The sequence below is a fragment of the Gymnoscopelus microlampas genome, assembly GCF_963454915.1.
Source record: "Gymnoscopelus microlampas genome assembly, chromosome: 20".
Lineage (NCBI taxonomy): Eukaryota > Metazoa > Chordata > Actinopteri > Myctophiformes > Myctophidae > Gymnoscopelus > Gymnoscopelus microlampas.
The window spans coordinates 13,292,640-13,313,399 of NC_139957.1; the positions used below are offsets into that span (position 1 = coordinate 13,292,640).

The window sequence follows — 20,760 nt, forward strand, 5'->3', positions numbered from 1 at the left end:
AAGCCTCTTGTACATTATTATTCACACACACGTGCGCACGTGCACAACCACACGCACGCACGCACGCACGCACGCACGCACGCACGCACGCACGCACGCACGCACGCACACACACACACACACACACACACACACACACACACACACACACACACACACACACACACACACACACACACACACACACACACACACACACACACACACACACACACACACACACCCCTTCTCTCCTTTGATGTGTGACTGCAGTGATTGTTGAACTCCCAGTGAGACCGTCTGTCCGTTGTCTGTCTGTCCCCAGGCTGCCTGGGACACAGGTGAAACACACAGAAACATAATAAGCCTTTACACGCACGCACGCACGCACGCACGCACGCACGCACGCACGCACGCACGCGTAGGGGCAGGTTTTTATATAAATGATAAAACTATTATTATTTTACAAAATAGTAAAATGGGACATTTTATTCCCTCAGCTCTTTTAAAAGCCTTAAGAGTGGAGAAGATAATGGAGAACCAACAGATGATGTTAAAACCTCCATCCCAGTCAATAAATGCTTCATTAGCAATATTGCATTTGAGGAGGGGAGATCTCACCCGATTTCCTGTCAGCAGCTCAGAACAGGAAGACAGATGACTAGAAGTGCATGGGGGTGTTGGCTTAATGACTCTAGTCAGACACTCATTCATTCATTCATTCACTCACTCATTCATTCACTCACTGAGAGTGATGCAGCACAATTGGAACCAGCTGCTGCTGTTTATTCGGCCACCAGCGCTACAGCTGTGTCGTCATGGCAACACAGCAACGCTGAGGTCTGCGGCTGGGAGAGGAGTTCCCAAGGTCAAGGAAGACAGGGTGTGTGTGTGTGTGTGTGTGTGTGTGTGTGTGTGTGTGTGTGTGTGTGTGTGTGTGTGTGTGTGTGTGTGTGTGTGTGTGTGTGTGTGTGTGTGTGTGTGTGTGTGTGTGTGTGTGTGTGTGTGTGTGTGTGGGATGGGTTGTGTCTGGACATTAGAGGTTTGTGTGTCTGTGGATATTGTATAATTGTGTGTACAGTATGTATTGTCAAAGAGGGTGTCTGTCTTTGAATGTTGGGGTGGTTGTCATTTGTGTGTGTGTGTGTGTGTGTGTGTGTGTGTGTGTGTGTGTGTGTGTGTGTGTGTGTGTGTGTGTGTGTGTGTGTGTGTGTGTGTGTGCGCGTGCATGCGTGCGTGCGTGTATGGGATTCAAACCCTACTGAAGTGAAAGTGTCTCTCCTCTCCCTCTTTTCCGAGTTGCCTTGGTTCTAATTTAGGAATGCAGGATGTGGGTTTTTCATAACAATGCAGAGTTATATTTCATTTGGACGCAGACACTAAACCACACCAGCACACACACCCACAGGCACGCGTACTGTACTGTATGTGTGCACACACTTGAACGTTGACACGTGCACTCCGTCATTTACTTACAAAGTCACACAAGTGCCCACAAATGTGTACTGTACACCAGTGGTTCTCAAACTTTTTCATGTCAAGGACCCCCAAATTGACACTTATTAGCCCGCGGACCCCCATTTGAAAAGATATGCCAGGGACCCCCCATAAGAGACGATTTTTACGGCTCTAGCAGTGATTCTCAACTATTTTAATTTCAAGGACCCCCAGTTTGACATGCATTAGGCTACGGACCCCCATTTAATGGCATTTATTTCTCTGGGACCCCAATTTATATTGTTAAATCAATGTTAATTTAACTCTGAGAGTGTCCAAATGGAACCAAATGGACCCGTTAGGGTCCATTTGGTTCCATTTGTACACTCTCAGAGTTACAGACCCATAAGGGTCCATTTAGTTCCTATCCATCATTTAGCTGGGGACCCCCTGGAACCCCCTCAAGTACCCCTGGGGGTCCCCGGACCCCACTTTGAGAACCAATGCTGTACACAAACTCTCTCTCATTTACATACAGTACATAGACACAAATGCGTATTGTGAACACACTTGAACATACCCACACCGAAGCCTTCTTTCTCACTCATTTACTTACAGCAAAACTGTAGCACACACAAACACAAACACACACACACACACACACACACACACACACACACACACACACACACACACACACACACACACACACACACACACACACTCAGAGTAAGTCAGCAAAATCACACACCTCGGACGGACGGACCCACACACACAGTCTAGTGTGTGTAGGAGTGGCTGGCACCGCTCAAAAACAATTAACGTTAAGGAGGCCTCATTTTTCACGAGATGACTCATTCCAATTTACAGTAGTTGTTGCTCTGGTGAAATATTAAAATTGTTACACACACACACACACACCAAGTAAATTGCATTTGTGAGCAGCAATACTGGTGTGCGGATTTTTATTCTTATATACTGTTTAACTTTTTTGATCCAGCACCCAGCCTAGTAGGTCTGGGATGTGCGTGTCTTTTAGTTGTTTATCAGCTTCTCTCTCTCTCTCTCTCACTCTCTCTCACACTCTCTCTCACACACACACACACACACACACACACACACACACACACACACACACACACACACACACACACACACACACACACACACACACACACACACACACACACCATTTTGTCCTTGAGCTACGCAGACTGCTGGTTGTTCACTTATTGCAAGTTGCTGTACATAGAACATCAGCTGAAAGGCAAAAATGTACATCAACAGCTGGCTAGAGTTGGACAGAAAGGTCACTGGCGCAACCCCCACAACAGCCAACGTGCCCAGGAGGTCTCGAACCTTTAAAAGTTAAAGTCCTATTCTTTTCTAACTCAGTATAACTGCAGTAGGATTGTCAGCTTTATGTCCAGAATATAAATACAAGTCACTTAAAAATGCAATAACTTGATGCACTGACCACATGATTGCAACACAAAAGTTATTCCAATCCCCTTTGACTCACTGTTACAGAGAGAGGGAGAGGATGGAAATGAAGAAAGTGGGAGAAAAGAAAGGAGAAGAGATACAGAATTACCTGTTCACAGATGGACGGACACACACACACACACACACACACACACGGACGGACACACACGCACGCACGCACGCACGCACGCACGCACGCACGCACGCACGCACGCACGCACGCACAGACGGACGGACAGGGTGCAAAACATACTCTCTCGCCATGCCTTTTGGCCGGGCGGAGACAGAAATGCTAATACAGCTCTGATAAAAACGTAAAATTAGGACCGATGGACAGAGGGAGGTGTGGTGTGGGAAGAAGACAAGAGGAAGAGAAAGAGAAAGAGAAGGTTAAGTCATGCCAATAAAGCATAAAAAAGACGTACATGATAGAAAAAAAAGAGACACAAGAGAATAAGAGAGCATGAGAAAGAAAGAGAGATGCTGATAACTAATTGAATTTAAAATGGATACAGTCAGAGATAGAGGAGAGGAGAGGAGAGAAGAGGAAAGAAGAGGGAGGAAAAAGTAAGCGACAAAAAAGGGAGGAAGACAGAAATAATTGAGTGAGAGGGAAGAAGAGATTGATATCAGTAAAAACGTGGACTGTTAGTTTGACATCATTATAAATGAAGTTTGTTAATAAGACCTCCCTAGGCTGAACAGAACCCATGGAGGAATATGTATCTCTGTGTGTGTGTGTGTGTGTGTGTGTGTGTGTGTGTGTGTGTGCGTGCGTGCGTGCGTGCGTGCATTTAATGTTTTGATCGTTCAGTTGAGGTCAAAAGTCCAAATTAATGAACGATGACTTGCTTCATCTCGGAAACTCTCTGTGGGAGTTGTTTGGTACTTTCTATCTGATATCTGGGTGGGGGGTGTGGTGGGGGTATGTGGGAGGGCGAAAGAGAATTCTATGCTCATAAAGAGAAGTGATTAAAAAAAAAGAATAGCAGTAATATTAAGAAAAAGACCATAACAAGAATACTCTTTCTATTGGTCCTAGTGCTTAAGTTGCTGTATGCTAATTTTGTATTCCTAGATTATGACATCAGGGTCATGGTTAAGGTTAATAGTGTTAGGGTTAAGTTTGGATAAGTGAGTGAGGGTTAAGATTAGCATCAGTGATAGATGTGTACCTGTCCTGATCATACTTTGTTGTAGTGGGGTGTGTGTGTGTGCGTGTGCGTGTGCGTGTGTGTGTGTGTGTGTGTGTGTGTGTGTGTGTGTGTGTGTGTGTGTGTGTGTGTGTGTTTTCTGGTTGCTGGTGATATTATTGTAAATGAGAGTGTTGTGTGAGATTGTGTGTGTGTGTGTGTGTGTGTGTGTGTGTGTGTGAGCCCAGTGTGGGCTGACTCATCGCTCTCTCTCTCTCTTTTTTGTTTTCTCTTCCTCTCTCTTTCTCCATCACATGTATTAACTCACACCTTCCTGTAGGCCTACTCTCCTTACACACACACACACACACACACACACACACACACACACACACTACAGCTACCCATAGCTACCATAACTGAATTTCCCCCACAGGATCAATAAAGACACTGTGTCTGTGAAACACAGTGTCGTCATGTCTGTCTATTGATAGATAGATACCCCCCCCCCCCCCCACCCCCACACCCACACACACACAAATACACCCAGTAAAATGAGTGGTCATTATACATTTATTTCTGTCCACCTCCCTGTGTGTGTGTGTGTGTGTGTGTGTGATAATATGTGTAGGGTGGTGGTGGGGGGGGGGGCACGTGTTGTACCTGAGACATTTCACAGCTGCTCTCAACATTTTTTGGAACAGAACGGGAGGGGGGCAAAGACACAGCGATCAACTTCACATCTCAGTCTGATGACATCACCAAACTCTCCCTTCTGGATTCTTCCAGAGAAAACGCTGGTGGTAAAGCAAATGTACATGTTGTGGATATTTACAACTTGTTCAACTTTTTAACAGATCAAGCTGTTTGAATGAAATACATGGGAAGAGGCACTTCATGTGTTAAAGAGACATGTGAGGGAGACAATAGGCGATAGAAAGATGATTCATTAGAAGCCTTTTTACATTTCTCAAAAAAAGAAAAGAAAAGAATCGAGGGAGTGAGTGAGCTTTACAGTTATCAATGGGCAATGAACTACATTTAGTACACAACTCTGCCTCCTGCTGGATATTTGTGGAAGTGCAGTAAAGTGCAACATGGCAGAATGGGTTGTCCACAAAATAAAAACCATGATCAAAAGTTAAATAATCATAACATGACTTTTCTACAAGAGGTTGTGCCATAAGGCCTTTTAGATTTTCTGTCAGCTTTTTCTGATTTACGTTTATAAGATGGACGCTACTTGTATCCTAATTTCATAAATATTGGCCAACTTATTATTTTCTCACTGGCCTGATTTGCCAGGATAAATTGGCCTGATTTGTTATAATCATGGTGCAATAGGGGTGGGGGTCTGAAGCAGGGTGGATCATAACATGAAACTAACTTTGTCAATGTTGATAAGCATCAAAAACATCAAGCAAGTCAACATTTCCTCATGATAAGACAACGTCAATAATATTTGATAGTATTGGTTTCATGCGAACACTCCTTTCATCAGAGGTAACACAAATGGTGGCTTTCAAATTTTTATTCAAACATGTTTCTACCCATTTGTAGAGAGCCCCGAGTTTCTACAAAGACTCTAGATAATATATTCACCACACCACTGTAACCACAATCTGGCTCACAAACTGTGTTCCATGTCTCACACACACACACACACACACACACACACACACACACACACACACACGCCCCTCAATGTATTTCACATTTAAACACAAACCACGCAAGGCACCAACTTGCTCCTTAGGAGCATTTAGGGGTTCAGTGTCTTGCTCAAGGACACTTCAACATGCAGCCAGGAGCTGCCGGGAAACGAACCAGGAGCCTTCCGATTCCAAGATGGCCACTCTACCTCCTGAGCCACTGCCGCCAGCACCACCATAAAAACAATCTTCCAACACTAACTCGCCCAAAAAAACATAATTTTATTCCAGTCCACTCACTCCAAAATTAACATTTACTTTACAGTAAAAACCCTCTTAAGAAACCAGGCTTCTCTTTGAACACAATATATCATAATGTTGCTGTCGGGCAGAAATGTTTAGTTTTTTTCATAAATGCATGCTCTATATTATACTTTGTGGTATGACACAGTTGAGCATAAGTAGCAAAATTAGCCAATGTACAAGCTCACAACATGAGATGTAGATGTGATGATTCAGATCAGATGGAGTCAACATGTAGGGATGCGATTTCTTTGTCAGTCTTGCAGGGATTTCAGAGAGTTGTCCAACACAGGAAACTCCTCAGTGCTCCAGGTCCATTTGGTTCCATTTGTACACTCTCAGAGTTAAATGAACTCTCAGAATTTTACAATGCAGTCAAACAATTTCTCATGCATTTCTATGTGTATGCGTGTTTTCCTGATCACATCCCCGAAGATGGCCTGTTGTCCATTTGTCCACAGGCTGGTTGTCAATCAACCATTCACTTCTTGTTGAAGCTGTCAATCAAGCATTTACTTCCTGTAGTCTCTGGACAACTGCAGACGCCACCTTCCGGTACGCCTCAGCCTGGAACGAACACACACACACAAATTAATTAATTTCAAATGTAATTGAGTGAATGAAGAAGAGAAGAGAAGAGAAGAGAAGAGACGAGACCAGAAGAGTGCAAACCTCAGGACTGTTGGGAGAGGAAACGACCACAGGCTTGCCTTTGTCTGACATCTCTCTGATGTTCAGATGGAGAGGAATGTCTCCTGGACACAGAAACGGAGAGAGAAATAAGAGAGCAATGGAGAGATACGGGGTGGGGGTGGAAGGGGTCAGGTTAAATGTCAAATTTCCATAGATCTTTTTGATCATTTTCAGACAAAGTGATTGCCTATACTGAATATAATGATGATTGGTATGGTAGAAGGTATTGACCATATTACATGGTGACCATATTGGGGGAGCAATATGGTCAATCCAATCTTATTCCAAGTATGGTCTAAATTGTTTGTGTCATTTGACAGACCAGAATTTTGTCTAAATTATTGTATGCTTTTCCACACTAGCAAATGCCTGCATGGGAACCATGGTAAGAATTTCCAGAATGTAGGAATGAACCCACTTTACAAACAACACTCCATGAATAAGTTGTATAAGGTTCTTACCCAGGAACGGTACTCCCAGTGTGTCTGCCAGGTGTCTAGCTCCGTCAGAACCAAATATGTGGGTCTGATGGTTACAGTTTGGACACTGGAACACGCTCATATTCTGAACCAGACCCAAGACCTACATTAGAGTGGAGACAGTATATGTACACTGGTGGTTTTATCCATTAAGACAAAAAAAAACGAAACATTATGTGCTGTTTGTTACTTAATATCATTACAATACACTGTATTGTAATGATATTAAAGAATCAATCTGCGAATTCTTTACTTTTAATCTATATAACATCTACTACTAATGTCAAATGCTATTACATACAACGCTATTTTCTATACTGTGAAAAGGCCTGCTTTAAAAGATGTTGGTTAATAAGGAATGTACTGCAAAAGATAGAAACTTATTTTGAAAACATGGTAATATTAACTTGCTTTAACACATTTTAAAGTGAAGAGTGCATTAACTATTTTACAGGGAAATCACATTTTGACTTTTGCAGTGAACACACATCATACTAGGGTTATCACCTTACCGGCACATTGACTTTCTTGAACATCTCAGTACCTCTGCGTGCGTCTAACAGAGCAATGTCCTGAGGTGTGGACACTATGACAGCCCCTGGAGGACAGACACATGGAGGACACTCTTAATGAAAAAGCCAAAATAGAGCTGTCTGTGTTTGTGTGTGTTCCTCTGAGTGAACTGATGAAGAACAGGACTGAGCTGACAGAAGGCCTCAAAGATGCCATGGTTCATAATTCTTATTCTTTGATATATGCTGGGAGTCTAGTGGGATATGACCTAGCACGTGTGTGTGCGTGTGTGTGTGTGTGTGTGTGTGTGTGTGTGTGTGTGTCTGACCTGCAACAGGGATGTTCTGTGAGATTGACAGCTGTACGTCTCCAGTACCAGGGGGCATGTCTACCACCAGATAGTCCAATGACCCCCAGTCTACCTACAGGCACACACACACGTGCACGCACGCACACACACACATCACCGAACATCAAACTACAAACATCATATGCCAATATACTACTCTACACTAACTAAAATCAGGTATTTGAATTATACACACAAACTATAAATGATGATCTAAAATGAAAATAGCTGCCGTTTAAGGGTAAAGCCCAATTTATATGGACTGAAAATAGCCAATCTATAAGCTCACCACGTATTGCAGATGCAACACTTGGTGAGCTTAGTCATTTTAGGTCTGCGACACCGTCTTACGATGGAGCATAAATGGTTGCTAGCTGTCCAAAGCAACTGGCCGCGAGGCTGACCAATAACTTGCAGCCAACTTCCCCTGAACAACAAAGAGGAAGTGAACGTGACTGCAGCTAATGTTTTTAACATTGTCCTGAGGACAAAACGGCCAATTCTTAGCAACCTTGGTTGTCATGGAAAATAAACTATTGGAACTTGGATTTCCTTGATCATACAGTTGTTGCACAGTGCAGTAAATCAGGGCTATAATGACGTTAGTGTTGGTATCCCACCTGTCTGAGTAGTTTCTCTATGGCTGACATCACCATCAGACCCCTCCATACAATAGGAGCTACGTCATCTACTAGGAAACCCATGGACATACTGCAAGTAGAGACAACACATGCAAAAAAGCAAAAAAGCATTGTGATTATGTACACACACACTATATAGACACAACAGCAGTGTTGGGCTTGTTACTTTAAAAAGGTAATGTATTACTCATTATTCTTTTCAAAAGTAATCGTATTACTTTACTTATTACTCCCTGCCAAAAGCAGGGTTTGCATTGCTCATGGGACGGCCTTGCACGCCGTGCAGGAACCTATTTCAGAGATGCTCGTAGGCCTGCGTCCTGCGTCGCTGACGCACCATATTGCGAAAGGACGCATTCATGACAACTCTAGTGCGTCCATGGGACGCAGCTCCGATTAGCTCCGATAATATATAATATTTGTCAGCTGTGATCTACATGGACTCTCTCGGTTAGGCACCGTTGGTGGAGAAGTATAACTCTCCGGTTAGACACCGTTGTACTGGAGAAGTATAACTCGGTTAAACGGCGTTGTGTGGCAGAAGCAGCAGCACAGCCCCTCGCTGTTAGTCTACGCTACACACACAGAGAGAGAGAGAGAGAGAGAGACGGCATGAGGACCTGCTCTTAAACGTGTTAAAACGTCTTGGATAGACCACTGTCTGGAATAATAACTGATCATCATACATACAGGTCTACTACTAATCTTTGTTGCTGTTGTCATCTTAAATTGACCAGCCAAAGTAATATCTCCGATTTTGTTCTCCCACTTGCTTGGAGATCAGAGTGAGTGGTGGATTAACGCATGTTGCCAATCAGCTGTGTAACATTAGCAGGTTAACGATGGCTCGTTGATCCTATGCATTTGACCCTGATTTGACCACAAAGGCAAACAAAAGCACTAATTAATGGCAGCTGTAAGTAACCGGTTGTCTATCGTCTGTGTCTTGTGTATGTTTAATAGGCAACTGGATGTTTTCTGTAGCTTAGAGATATCATAACAATTAATTCCCTGAAGAGGGTAGACCCTCTCCCTCATGCTAAACTTAAAGTGACTTATAAGGTTCCACTTCTCCTCAAAAAGACAACTTTATTTTCCTTTCTCAATGACAAGCCTAATAGTATTATTGCATGTTGACTATGTGCAATAACTGCAAGCCAATGTTCATAGGCATTGTCAGTATTTGTCTTCATTATTTCTTGAATTCCTATTTCTTTATTTGCCAATACTTCCACTGTAAGCCAGTGTTTTCAGTCTACACAATAAATAGTAAAAACACATTCTACATTCATAAATAATACAAAATAAAATAATAATAATGATTAAAAGGTTCTATGATTAAATGTATTCTATTGGTCAAAGGTATGTTAAATCCACCTGTTGCCCACTACTAGTATTTCTTACCATAAGGTGTGCTAATACTACAGAATCATATACATTTGAAAAAATATATTTATGATTTTTTAATATATGTATATATATCGGTATCGGTCTTGAAAAGCAGGAACGGGTCGCACTGATCTAGATCTGCTATTTTCACAATATGTATCTGTGGAACTGAATCAAACTAAATTAAGTGCCTCAACTCCTAATTCCTCAGGGTGGGGGGTCCCCAGTTAAAATATGATTATTTTGGGGGGTCGCTGCCTGAAAAGGTTGAGATCCACTGCATCAGGATATAATGTACACAGTCACACACGCATAGAAGATATGGAGATTGGAGATCAAAGAAAACGATAGGGGGGGGGACGTGTAATTGGGGACCCATAAAATGTCCCTGGGACCCATCTAAAAGACCACCCTTGCATCCCAGGACCCATTACATTGAAAACCTAGCAACATCACTGCTATTTGACCAGGAGCACGTGCAGGCACGTGCATAGATTTAAAACAACTTTAAATTCACACCTCTACAAAGTTTACAAAGGCTCCAGACTCACACCAGGTGAATTAACATAGGAATGAGCCTAGATGCATATCAATTGTCCATTGTGTCCACCTGTAGTGTAGGTGTTGAGCGACGTGCGCGTCACGTCACGTCATTAAAATAGAGTGCAACCACGTTCCAATTCAGCAATGCAACAATGGCCAAGACTAACTGGTTAGTTACCAAATCAACATTTCCATTACTTTGGTTAAATGTGTACCCTCATAGGAGTTCAAATAATACTATCTGGGACTAGACTGGGGTCACGTCGATTTGCAGCTGATCCGGTCTGGGTCTAAAGCGGAAATCCTCACAACACACGCAAATCACGTTACTGTAACACGCTACGTCTAGAGACCCACAGTTTCACCAAGGCGCGAGAAAATTGTAACTAAACAGTTTTGGGGAAAAGTAACTGTAATATTATTACTAAAAATGTTATGCAAATAGTTATATTACTCGTTATTGAAAAAAGGTTATAGACTACTTTTTCCATTACTTTCTCTCATTAAACACTGCACAACAGTCACTGTTTTTCCAGGGTTAAAAGTATACCTTAAACAGTCTGTTCCGTTCTGTGATATCTCGTCTTATTGTTCCATGTTAGGAACTCTGATATATTTAATATGATATATTTTAAATGTATTTTAATATGACCCTCCCAACTAAACAAATAAATATCAGGGTGTAGGTGTGTATATTGTTTGAAAATGTTATATGATGTCATTATTTTCTATGTATAGCATATATATGATGTTAAAACACCAGAGGAATTGGGAGACTAACCATGGAATCCCAAAGTTGGTGAGAGGTATCATCAGGTTTTCTTAAAGGACAAAGGACATGACACAATTTCAACAGTCTGGTCTTTCCATTCCATTTCAACAGCTTAAGATCATGACCACAATTACCATTTACACTTAGTTTGCACTATACTGTACATGTCTGTTTGTTTAGTCAATGAATCATAAACGATATATGACATACTGTCAGAGAGCTCTGGGTTTCCCTTCAGGTTCATCAGCTTAGGAACAGATGGACCGTATATATCAGCATCTAACAGACCAACTGACTTCGACTGGCAGAGAGACAGGGAGAGAGAGATTTTCAGGACAGAAAGCGGAGAAAATGTGAAAGGGAGAGGAATGGAGAAGAGAGAAATGAGGGGAAGGGAGGAGAGGTACAGTATGTAGATATATGACATACATATATGGCATGCTATAGTTTAGAATGTTTTCTATCAGGCTACATATTTTTGTATTTTGTATCTAAAAACCTTAAATATCAGGGAGTAATGATTAACATGGCGACCTTACCGGATCATTGGCCATTAGTCCAAGGGCCAAATTCACTGTTCACACAAAATGTAAACAGACCATAAATAAAAACAAGATACAGTTTATAATAACAAAACACTTTAGTTGTATTAACTTGTATATCAACTTTAATATGCAGAATGCATCTCAAAGTGCTTCACAGTTACAGTAAAAACAAAATGTTGATAATGTCACAAAATTATGATGATGGGTTTGACATAATGGAGTGTAAAACAAGAATACAATGAAACAGTTAAAGTAGTAACACTGCTATTATCATTATGCCAAAGAAGGAAAAACACACCACTCCTCCAGTTAAATGAGGTGATGGATCTTAGAAATACTAGTTAACTGACAAAAGAGCATCTGTGCACGTTGTTTAATGCAAGATTTCAAAATGTCTAGAAATACAATACAGTCACATCTCTTAATTAAGAGGTTGAGGGACCTTAATGTCCAACCCCTTATTATCAGGTGGTATTATTCTTTTTTAACTGAACGTAAATGGTAAATGGTGCATTTATATAGTGCTTCTATCCGAAGCGCTTTACATTGATTGTGCCATTAACCTATTCACACACACATTCATACACCGATGGCGGAGGAAACCATGCAAGGCACCAACCTGCTCATCGGGAGCAATTAGGGGGTCTTGCTCAAGGACACTTCGACACTAACTCTAGGGGTGCGCCCCAGCCCAGGATCGAACTGGGAACCTTGTGGTTTTCCAGTTCACTCTACCCGGCCACTCTACCCCTGAGCCACTGCCGCCCCAGTGCAACGTACACAAAGGGTCAGTGTGAATGGTACCATGTCAGAGCCCAGAACCCTGAGTACTGGAGCACCGCAGGGCTGCGTCAGCTCACCTGTCCTTTTCACCTTATACACAAATGAGTGCAGAAGCGGTAACCCGAATAATTACATTATTAAATTCTCGGACGACACTGCCATCTTATCCCTACTGGGTAAGGATAGAGATTTAGCTAACTACTTTTTAGAGGTTCAGAGGTTTGTAGCATGGTGCGATGACAACCACCTTGTTCTCAATGTGAGGAAGACACAGGAGATGGTGTTCTCTGCAGTCTATTTACGAGCAGGCCACGCTAAGACAGGCTCAGAAAATAGTCAGTGATGCTACCCATGTTCTACATGGAAAGTTTGTAATGATGCCCTCTGGGAGAAGGTATAGCGAATCAAAATGGAACTATGTCAGATTTAAAAAATCATTTGTTCCTGTGTCAACTAAAATGCTAAACGAGGCTCTGAAACAGCATTGACCGTGAAGAGTAGATCGACCACTATCTGTGCACTTGTGTAATGTTGTGTCCCCCCCCCCCTGTTATGTATTTTGTATTTTGTCTTTGTCATTGCCTTGTGTGTGGCTGCAGCTGGGGTTAAAGCCCAAACCAAATTTCCTTCGGGACAATAAAGTTTACCTTACCTTACCTTACCTTACCTTAAAGTCTCTGACCAAAAGCTTGCATTAAATAATGTTTGCACAGTCAGGCTCTCCTCTCAATTACTATTCAGAAGAGAAGATGAATCTTCTATATTTCTATATAGCACTGGTCAAAATTGTCAAAGTGGTTCCAGCGGGTCCCCAGCAAAAAAATAGTATAACAATCAGTTAAACCACTTTAACCCTATATACATCAGCTATTTGAAAATAGCCAATCTACAATCTCACAGGTTGTGAGCATGTAGATTGGCTATTTTTAAAAATAAATCTTGAAGAATTGTGGTAAAATATGGAAGATTTTTGAAACTTTTTATCAACACAAATCTTGTATGGGCTTCCCTAGCACATACTATTTTCAGCTGGGGGTAAGCAGCCAAATACATATGAATTTGGGGGTCTCTCTGACATGAAAAGGTTTGAGAACCTATATAGGCCTGGTAGCAGCTTACCTGCAGTGGTGGACTTGCCCACGCCACCCTTCCCAGAGGCCACTACAATCACCTGTTTGACCCCGGCAATGGGCTTCTGTTTGGGCAGTCCCTTGGCCATCTGCTGCCTCTGTCTCTCCTGGAGGGACAGTTTGTTTGCAGCTCCTGAACTCTGAGAGACAGAAACAAGGAAGGACAATGAAGGAACGAAAGAAAACAAAAATGAAATGAATGGATGAATGCAATAAACAACACATATTGCAGTCAGGAGCAGCCTTGCACAAGGTCCAACAGTATTCCAATATGAGACAAAATGAGTAAGATTACTGTACAGAAGAGTGTATGGAACAGTGGTGTAAATTATCTAAGTACATTTACTCAAGTACTGTTCTTAAGTAGAAGTTTGAGGTATTTTTAATTTACTGACTATTTCCCAATTTTCAGTACTTTTACTTCTACTCCACTACATCTCAGAAGCAAATATATTATAGAGCTTGTAGATTTGCTATTTTCAAAGACTTTCATACATTTTATGTATTTCAAAACTTGTGAAATGCGACTGAGTGAATGAGTACTTTTACTTTAAGTACATTTTGATGCCAATACCTTTGTACTTTTTATGTTTACTCAAGTAAATGCTGAATTCCAGACTTTAACTTGTAACAGAGTATTTCTACATTGCAGTATTGATACTTTTACCTAAGTAAAACATTTGAGAACTTTTCCCACCACTGGTATGGAAGTCCAAATCGGAATTAAATGGAAAATAACATCAACTTATCCGACATGACACAGTAGGTCCACAATTACAGATGGTGTGATGCAAGGTTAGTAGGTTACATCAATAGAGCTGTTAGCTAATGCTAAGCTAAGATCCCTTCCCAGAGAAGAACATCTTACCTTACAACGTGTGAAATAAGCACAGTACCAGGGGCCATGTTTTAAGTCTCTCCCTGCCTGTAACACACACGCTTTGTCAACACGAACACTGGATAATCTTAGTAAACATGACAGTTTGCTGTAGGTGCAGAGAGCCATGTTTGGCAGCCCTTGTGTTATTGTTAGCAAGCTGCTTCGAGACAGTCAAGCCTGCGTACGGTTGCGCAGCACATCAGCAGTACTTGAGTAAGTACATTTCTGTCTCAAGTACTGTACTTAAGTACAATTTCGATGTATTTCTACTTTGCTGTCTGGAGTATTTCCAATTTTCAGTACTTTCAGTACTACTCCACTACATTTCAGAAGCAAATATTATACTTTCACTCCACTACAATTATTTGCAAACTTTACGAGTTACTTTGTAGATTTAGATTACAAAACATGCATTAACCACTTCAGCCCTTCATATATTTCGGCCATTTGAAATGAGCAGATCTACAAGCTCTGCAATGCGTTGTGAGCTTGTAGATCTGCTATTTTCGAAAGATTTTTTATACATTTTATAGAGAAAACTTGTGAAATGGGACATTCTGCATGCACAATGAGTACTTTATACGTTTGGTACTTTTAAGTACAGTTTGATACCTTTTGTACTTTTACTCAAGTAAATGTTTAATTCCGGACTTTTACTTGTAACGGACTATTTCTACATTTCATACAGTATTGATACTTTTACCTAAGTAAAAAAAAAGTGTACTTTTCCCAGCTCTGGCTACCTGTGTTCAGTCAGCAACTATAACGGAGCAACTATAAGACTTCCGGTGGACGATCTCTTCAGAATAAGAGTACCCTCTAAAAATAAAAATAAAGTAGAAAAACGGTTAATTTGCACATTAAAACTACAACTTAAGCATTTAAACGAAGTTATACAACACATATTATGTTTCTGTGTAACAAAAACGTTTTTTTAAACATTAATAATTTATCTAAATGGATAAATGGTCAGAAAAGGTCAGAAAAGTGTCGTTCTCGGACAAAAATGGACACTGGACAGGCACCGGCGGACACTGCCGACACGTCTGACACACGCACGCGTGCGGGGACACCTCCCCTACAACGCCACACTCTCGGATAAGCCCGAGAGGTGTAAAAAAAAGTGTGGCGGACCGTCCAGTGAGGTCAGAGGTCAGAAAAGTGCCGTTCTCGGACAAAAGTGGACACTGGACAGGCGCCGGCGGACACTGCCGACACTTCTGACACACGCACGCGTGCGGGGACACCTCCCCTACAACGCCACACTCTCGGATAAGCCCGAGAGGTGTAAAATAAAGTGTGGCGGACTGTCCAGTGATGTCAGAGGTCAGAAAAGTGCCGTTTTCAGACAAAAATGGACACTGGACAGGCGCCGGCGGACACTGCCGACACTTCTGACACACGCACGCGTGCGGGGACACCTCCCCTACAACGCCACACTCTCCGCTAAGCGGGAGAGGTGTAAAAAAAAGTGTGGCGGACCGTCCAGTGAGGTCAGAGGTCAGAAAAGTGCCGTTCTCAGACAAAATTTGACACTGGACAGGTGCCGGCGGACACTGCCGACACTTCTGATACACGCACACGTGCGGGGACACCTCCCCTACAACGCCACACTCTCGGATAAGCCCGAGAGGTGTAAAAAAAAGTGTGGCGGACAGTCCAGTGAGGTCAGAGGTCAGAAAAGTGCCGTTCTCAGACAAAAGTGGACACTGGACAGGCGCCGGCGGACACTGCCGACACTTCTGACACACGCACGCGTGCGGGGACACCTCCCCTACAACGCCACACTCTCCGCTAAGCGGGAGAGGTGTAAAAAATAGTGTGGCGGACCGTCCAGTGAGGTCAGAGGTCAGAAAAGTGCCGTTCTCAGACAAAATTGGACACTGGACAGGCGCCGGCGGACACTGCCGACACTTCTGACATACGCACGCGTGCGGGGACACCTCCCCTACAACGCCACACTCTCGGATAAGCCCGAGAGGCGTAAAACAAATTGCAAAAAAACACATCCACACCATGGTCAATATCTTCCAAATTGTCCTCTATTGTGATGCCAGCATTAAGTGATGCATCATTACATTTCACATAGAAATAAATGTACCCACGTGTTTTTGCCACTTGCAATGCATTTGCTGGTTGGAGGATGTTTATACTTGTACAGGCGGACGCTGCCAACACTTCTGACATCAAACCTACCCATTGGCTTTTTGGAAGAGGACGAAAGTCCCAGGAAGTGCCACAGAATCAGGAAGTTTTAAAGCATCTTCTGTGTATACAGTCCTGTTGCGTTGACCAGTTATTGATGGATATGTGTTGATACTCCCACCCAACAGACATGGCTATGGACAAGCCTTGCTTCTATTTCAGTTTCCCAGTTTGACATCAGTATAAAATTTCAAGACCATTAATAAAGGCACACACCAACATCTCGTTCTGTGTCTCTCTCCGTTCCTGAGATAAGACGTATGTAACATTGACTGTGACCATGATTGTGCCATTTATCTAGGGCAGCCTGGAGATAATTTCTACCACTCTCTGCCACTCTCTTCTGGAGTTATTTTCTTCTCAACAGACTCGCACACAGGAGTATTATTATTATTTGTGTTATTGTGCTAGTCATAATTAGAAACAATTGCTGGCTGTAGGCTATTAAACGCTGACTCAAGTAACAGTCTTTCTCACTAAGAGTCAAATCAAGTCAAAGGACGGTGATAGGTATTAGGCCTACTATATATAAACTAATGTGAGAACTGCAGTATATTTGACACAAACCCAGTTTGACTCCAGTATACAACACTATCATTTCACGTTGAAATAAGAGTATACGTTTTGTAAGTGACTATAGCAGAACCCCACAATTTTTAACATTCACAATTATAAAGAATATAAATAATGAATGAAAATAAACTTTTAAGTGCATACTTTTAGTGGCATGTCTATTACATCATGTGTACCTACCAGCTTAATATCAGGCAATGGATGTGGAGCCATTTCAAAATGTGAGACATTTTCAAAGAGAACTCTGGAACTAATCTGAACAAGAATCAAGAGGGATTTATTTGTCACTTACTCAAGTAACAGTGAAAAATATAGATACCACAAATAAAATTAAAGTACAGATGGAATGGCAGGAATGATAAACCTTGTGCGTATGTCACAAGTGCCACGGCAAATAGCTGTCTCGTGTCCAGCGTCCAATTTGTAAAGGCTATGCACTGAAAATGGCCTTTTTCTGACCCCTGACCTCACTGGACGGCCCGCCACTTTTCAAAATACACCTGTTTGGCTTAGTGGGGAGTGTGGCGTTGTAGGGGAGGTGTCCCCACACGCGTACGTATGTCAGAAGTGTCGGCAGTGTCCGCCGGCGCCTGTCCAGTGTCCACTTTTGTGTGAAAACGGCACTTTTCTGACCTTTGACCTCACTGGACAGTCCGCCACACTTTATTTTACACCTCTCGGGCTTATCCGAGAGTGTGGCGTTGTAGGGGAGGTGTCCCCGCACGTGTGCGTATGTCAGAAGTGTCGGCAGTGTCCGCCGGCGCCTGTTCAGTGTCCATTTTTGTCTGGAAACGGCACTTTTCTGACCGCTGACCTCACTGGACAGTCCGCCACACTTTATTTTACACCTCTCGGGCTTATCCGAGAGTGTGGCGTTGTAGGGGAGGTGTCCCCTCACGTGTGCGTATGTCAGAAGTGTCGGCAGTGTCCGCCGGCGCCTGTTCAGTGTCCATTTTTGTCTGGAAACGGCACTTTTCTGACCTCTGACCTCACTGGACAGTCCGCCACACTTTATTTTACACCTCTCGGGCTTATCCGAGAGTGTGGCGTTGTAGGGGAGGTGTCCCCGCACGTGTGCGTATGTCAGAAGTGTCGGCAGTGTCCGCCGGCGCCTGTTCAGTGTCCATTTTTGTCTGGAAACGGCACTTTTCTGACCGCTGACCTCACTGGACAGTCCGCCACACTTTATCTTACACCTCTCAGGCTTATCCGAGAGTGTGGTGTTGTAGGGGAGGTGTCCCCACACGTGTGCGTATGTCAGAAGTGTCGGCAGTGTCCGCCGGCGCCTGTCCAGTGTCCACTTTTGTGTGAAAACGGCACTTTTCTGACCTCTGACCTCACTGAACGGTCCGCCACACTTTTTTTTACACCTCTCCCGCTTAGCGGAGAGTGTGGCGTTGTAGGGGAGGTGTCCCCGCACGTGTGCGTGTGTCAGAAGTGTCGGCAGTGTCCGCCGGCGCCTGTCCAGTGTCCACTTTTGTGTGAAAACGGCACTTTTCTGACCTCTGACCTCACTGGATGGTCCGCCACACTTTTTTTTACACCTCTCCCGCTTAGCGGAGAGTGTGGCGTTGTAGGGGAGGTGTCCCCGCACGCGTGCGTATGTCAGAAGTGTTGGCAGCGTCCGCGGCGCCTTTCCAGTGTCCACTGTTGTCTGAAAACGGCACTTTCTTTTCTTACATCTGGCCGCACTGGACGGCCTGACAGTTTTTTTTTTTTACAAATTATCTCTAAATTTTCACCAACATTCTGTCCTACTGGTCTGTATCAATTTTCTATCAAGTTCAGGGGCGCTCAGTTATGAACAGTTCTCACGAACACACACACACACACACACACACACACACACACACACACACACACACACACACACACACACACACACACACACACACACACACACACACTTTTATTTTTCTGATTACATTCTTATTTGTATTGTATTTTAGTTTTTAAATAGGTGAGATCAACTTCCAACGTACACAAACACAATTGCCCCGTGTTCGTGGGAGAGAAGCCGGGTGGGGAGGGTGATATTGGTCATTGCACGTACTCCTACGGGCTGGGGCAGCACCTGTCAGCAGGGAGTGGTGGGCGGGAGGAGTAGAACAAAGGCTCTACGTCCTCCTGGTGGGGGCTCCTCACTGGCAGGTGAGTCAGTAGGATACGACAGCAGTGACAACACCGAAATGTGTGTGGGGAGAAATCAATTTGTATAACGACTAAATTGGGGAGAAAAAGGGGTACAAAAATGATTGTCCACTCTAAATGTTGAAGAAAAAAAATATATATAATCATATCTTGTTTGCTGCTGTTTCCCCCCCTCTACACCCCTTCTCCTCCAGTCTCTACCCTGTTGAACCAGAGGCTGTGTGAGTCTGACTCTGGGAAGTATGTCTCTGTGCTGGAGCTTCCCGGCAGCCTGCTCATTGTTCCCCAGGCAACGTTGGGAGGAAAGGCCAAAGGCAGGGCCATGCAGTATCACGCCAACATTGGCAAAGATGATGGACAGAGACTCTACCATGAATTTGTGTCTCTGTGTGAGAAGGAGCTGATGCAGGCTGGAGGGGAAACGGGGAGTGGGGCGACAGAGCTCCAATCTGGAGCAGTGGTGCTGAAACATGGGACGTATGGAAACAGACAGGTTCTGAAGCTCGACACCAACGGACCCTACACTCATCTGATGGAGTTCTGACCTGCACAAGACAAAAAAGACCAGCACACCTCAAATGGTTTCACACAGATTCAATATAGTGAATAACTAAATGTAATCCAAGGAAAGTTATATGACTTTTGATAATTTCTGAAAAAGCACCAGGATACACGTTGTTTATTCCTCTTAAAATATGCCATGACCAGAGTCCTGTCTAAAACCATAATTGTTTTGTTGTCAACATATCTAAAAACGAGTTTGAATCCTCCACAGTGCATCTGGCTTGGCCTGGCCCTCCAACAAACACAATCGGCCTGTCACTGCATTAGTAACTCCTATAGGTTGGTGCAGGGTGCTCAACTGAGAGGAATAGAATGTTCTTATGAATGTGTTATGTCCTCTGGTGAAACTTCTCACTGTCAGTGTCAGGTGAAAATATGTGTCTAGCCTGTAAAATGTTTATAGATCTTGTTTGTTTATTAAAAGCCTGGCGACTTCATGGGTATAGTAGGAGACACATACTCGTCTACACCCTCCCTGGCGAATTACAAATCAGAAACTCAAAACTTAAATCAATTTAGCAATAAATGCTTTTCAACTATATGTTTTTCCTGCCTTCCTCC

The 20,760-nt window shown here is 43.1% G+C and overlaps 2 protein-coding genes across 2 annotated transcripts; one reads left to right on the forward strand and one right to left on the reverse strand.

Moving 5' to 3' along the window:
* Positions 1–6,054: 6,054 nt before the first annotated feature.
* Positions 6,055–14,844, reverse strand: nubpl (nucleotide binding protein-like). Its single transcript, XM_084045038.1, has 11 exons — positions 14,695–14,844; positions 13,816–13,966; positions 11,908–11,942; positions 11,579–11,669; positions 11,378–11,417; positions 8,644–8,734; positions 8,003–8,096; positions 7,674–7,759; positions 7,144–7,264; positions 6,662–6,744; positions 6,055–6,556 (listed from the first exon to the last, which is right to left on the reverse strand). The coding sequence occupies exons 1-11, from the start codon at positions 14,830–14,832 to the stop codon at positions 6,494–6,496; spliced, it is 993 nt and encodes a 330-aa protein (XP_083901164.1). The 5' UTR covers positions 14,833–14,844; the 3' UTR covers positions 6,055–6,493.
* An 827-nt stretch (positions 14,845–15,671) lies between these two features.
* On the forward strand, positions 15,672–20,179 carry LOC311036012 (D-aminoacyl-tRNA deacylase 2-like; the record flags this gene model as incomplete). The annotated part of the gene is made up of 2 exons (XM_084044537.1): positions 15,672–15,684; positions 19,830–20,179. The coding sequence occupies 2 exons, from the start codon at positions 15,672–15,674 to the stop codon at positions 20,177–20,179; spliced, it is 363 nt and encodes a 120-aa protein (XP_083900663.1).
* Positions 20,180–20,760: the final 581 nt, after the last annotated feature.